The 2603-nt window shown below is 57.4% G+C and overlaps 1 protein-coding gene across 1 annotated transcript; it reads left to right on the forward strand.

The window, feature by feature from the left end:
• Positions 1-7: 7 nt before the first annotated feature.
• On the forward strand, positions 8-715 carry LOC104869725 (alpha-(1,3)-fucosyltransferase 5; the record flags this gene model as incomplete). The annotated part of the gene is made up of 1 exon (XM_010635072.3): positions 8-715. A coding segment is annotated over one exon (657 nt), but the record flags the coding sequence as incomplete, so codon positions are not given.
• Positions 716-2603: the final 1888 nt, after the last annotated feature.

Genomic DNA, 2603 nt, shown 5'->3' on the forward strand with positions numbered 1-2603 from the left:
CCACTGCAGGCAGCTGCGCGCCCTGGACGGCTACTTCAACCTCACCATGTCCTACCGCCGCGACTCGGACATCTTCACGCCCTACGGCTGGCTGGAGCCCCGGGAAGGCCCGCCCGCCGCCCCGCCGCTCAACCTCTCCGCCAAGACCCAGCTGGTGGCCTGGGTGGTGTCCAACTGGAGGGAGGGCTCGGCCCGGGTGCGCTACTACAACCAACTGCGGGCGCACCTGCCGGTGGACGTGTACGGCCGGGGCCGGCGGCCGCTGCCCCGCGGAACCATGCAGGAGCGCCTGGCCCGGTACAAGTTCTACCTGGCCTTCGAGAACTCGCAGCACCCTGACTACATCACCGAGAAGCTGTGGAAGAACGCGCTGCAGGCGCCCGCCGTGCCCGTGGTCCTGGGCCCCAGCCGCAGCAACTACGAGCGTTTCCTGCCGCCCGACGCCTTCATCCACGTGGACGACTTCCCGAGCCCCCAGGCCCTGGCGCAGCACCTGCTGGCGCTGGACAAGGACGACGCCCGCTACCTGAGCTACTTCCGCTGGCGCGAGACGCTGCGGGTGGGCACCAGTAGCTGGGCCCTGGACTTCTGCAAGGCCTGCTGGCGGCTGCAGGAGGGGCCCAGGTACCAGGCGGTGGGCAGCATTGCCGCCTGGTTCACCTGAGGCAGCCGGCCCGGCCCCCCGGGGCGACTCACCTGTGGAGACTCTCCTGGGAGGGCCACACCCGAGGGGTGCACCTGCCAGTGTACTTTCTGGCGGGGAGTCTCATCCCCGAGGTCTCACCTGTCCGAGGTCTCACCTTTCTTGGCTTCACCTTCGGGAATCTCACCTATTTGGGGTCTCATTTTCCTGGGTCCAACCTGCAGGGGTCTCTCTCACCTGTCTGCGATCTCACCTTTGCAGGACTCACCTGCTGGCAACATGGCTCCTGAGTTTAATTGCAGGGCTGGCGCTTTGTGATCAGTAAGTGGGCTTCGGGGTGCAGTTTGGGCGCTCAGTCTCTGAAAGGCTCACCCTCACTGGCCTAAGATGTCACCTGCTGTCCAACTCTGCTGCCAGACCTGGACTCCGGGGCCTCACCTGACCTACGAGGACCTGCTGGGGGACACACTGCCCACTGGTTACCTTACAGGAGCCTCCCCTGCTGGGGACCTTGGCTGGGGCAGCCAGGATGCCGACACCTCACCCATCGGACACACCGGGGATGGCTGCTCCAGCTTCTGACACCTGCCACTGTTTCCTGCCTGTGGGCCGTGCACATAGACCCTGCCGTCCGTCCTATTTTCCACATAGTGTGTCGAAAGGAAAACTGATGTGTCCCCTCCTTGTTCTAGAATAGCGGCTCACACCATAGGTTGCTTCTGGCCATAACTGAGGACACTGGGTGACATCCAGAGATGTTTCTGGTTTTCACATCCAGAGGAATGATATCACCCAGTACACAGTTGATTCCTGTCCATGACCTCTTAAGAACCGGGCCACACAGCAAAAGGTGAGTGGCAGACCAGTGACCAAAGTCCCCTCTGTATTTCCAGCCACTCCCCTCCACGCCCATCACCAGCTGAACTCTGCCTCCCATCAGATGAGTAGGGCATTAGATTCTCAGAGGAGCACAAACCCCACTGCGAGCTGTGCATCTGTGGGGTTGAGGTTGAGTGAGCCTTGTGAGACTCTACTTCCTGATGATCTGAGGTGGAGCTGAGGCCGTGATGCTGGCACTGGGGAGCAGCTGCAAACACAACTTAACGTTAGCAGAGATGTGACTACACAGAGGCCATAAATCAACTGCTTGCAGACGCATATGAAAACCTATCCGTGAATGGTAAGTGACACTGAGCTGTATCTGGTGGCAGGCTTTGTAGTGGCGAGTGAGTTGATGTCATTCAGTGGCACAGCCTCATCTGGCGGCAGGCTCGAAGTTAGAATCTGACACTTAGTTTGGTCTGCATGTGGCCCTCTCATTGTTTTATTAACCATTTCCACCTACACTTCTTTTTTGGATGGAGAACTTGTCTTAGTCACGGTTTCAGTGAGCCTACAAGCTAACCCTAGCCAACCGGAGTTAAAAATGAATGACAGAAGCAGTTATGGAAGGCCACCACTTCATCCAGGGGCTGCATGGAGGGCGTCATCCTTAGCTGCTCACAGAGTGGCTAAAGCTAAGGAGCCCCTTAGCACTGAAGAGGAACTCACCCTGCCTGCTGCTGAGGTCATCTGTCTGATGTAAAATTTTAGGAGAGGCTCCAATTCTAAAGGTGCAGATGTCTCTGGTCCAGCTAGAACTGCCACTGGAGAGACGGATGAAATAGCAGAGGATAATGAAGCGAGACTATTAGGATTAATACGTCTCTCCAGGAACCACCTAGGTTGAGGGGTCTATTGCTGTTGACCATAAGGCTTGTTTTTGTGTGCTGTGCTTTCAGAGGGATGTGCATGAAAGTATGTGTCTTTTTTTTTTTTTGTACTGGGGATCGAACTCAGGACCTTGCATTTGCAAGGCAGGCGCTGTGCTGCGGAGCTAAATCTCCGGCCCCTGTTATGTGTACTTTTGTTGCCAATCAGCCCCGCAGCTGTGGAACTATTCAAGCCTTTGAAGGATGAC

This window comes from Fukomys damarensis, unplaced genomic scaffold, assembly GCF_012274545.1.
Source record: "Fukomys damarensis isolate Sample0158 unplaced genomic scaffold, DMR_v1.0_HiC HiC_scaffold_37, whole genome shotgun sequence".
In the NCBI taxonomy this organism is placed as follows: Eukaryota; Metazoa; Chordata; class Mammalia; order Rodentia; family Bathyergidae; genus Fukomys; species Fukomys damarensis.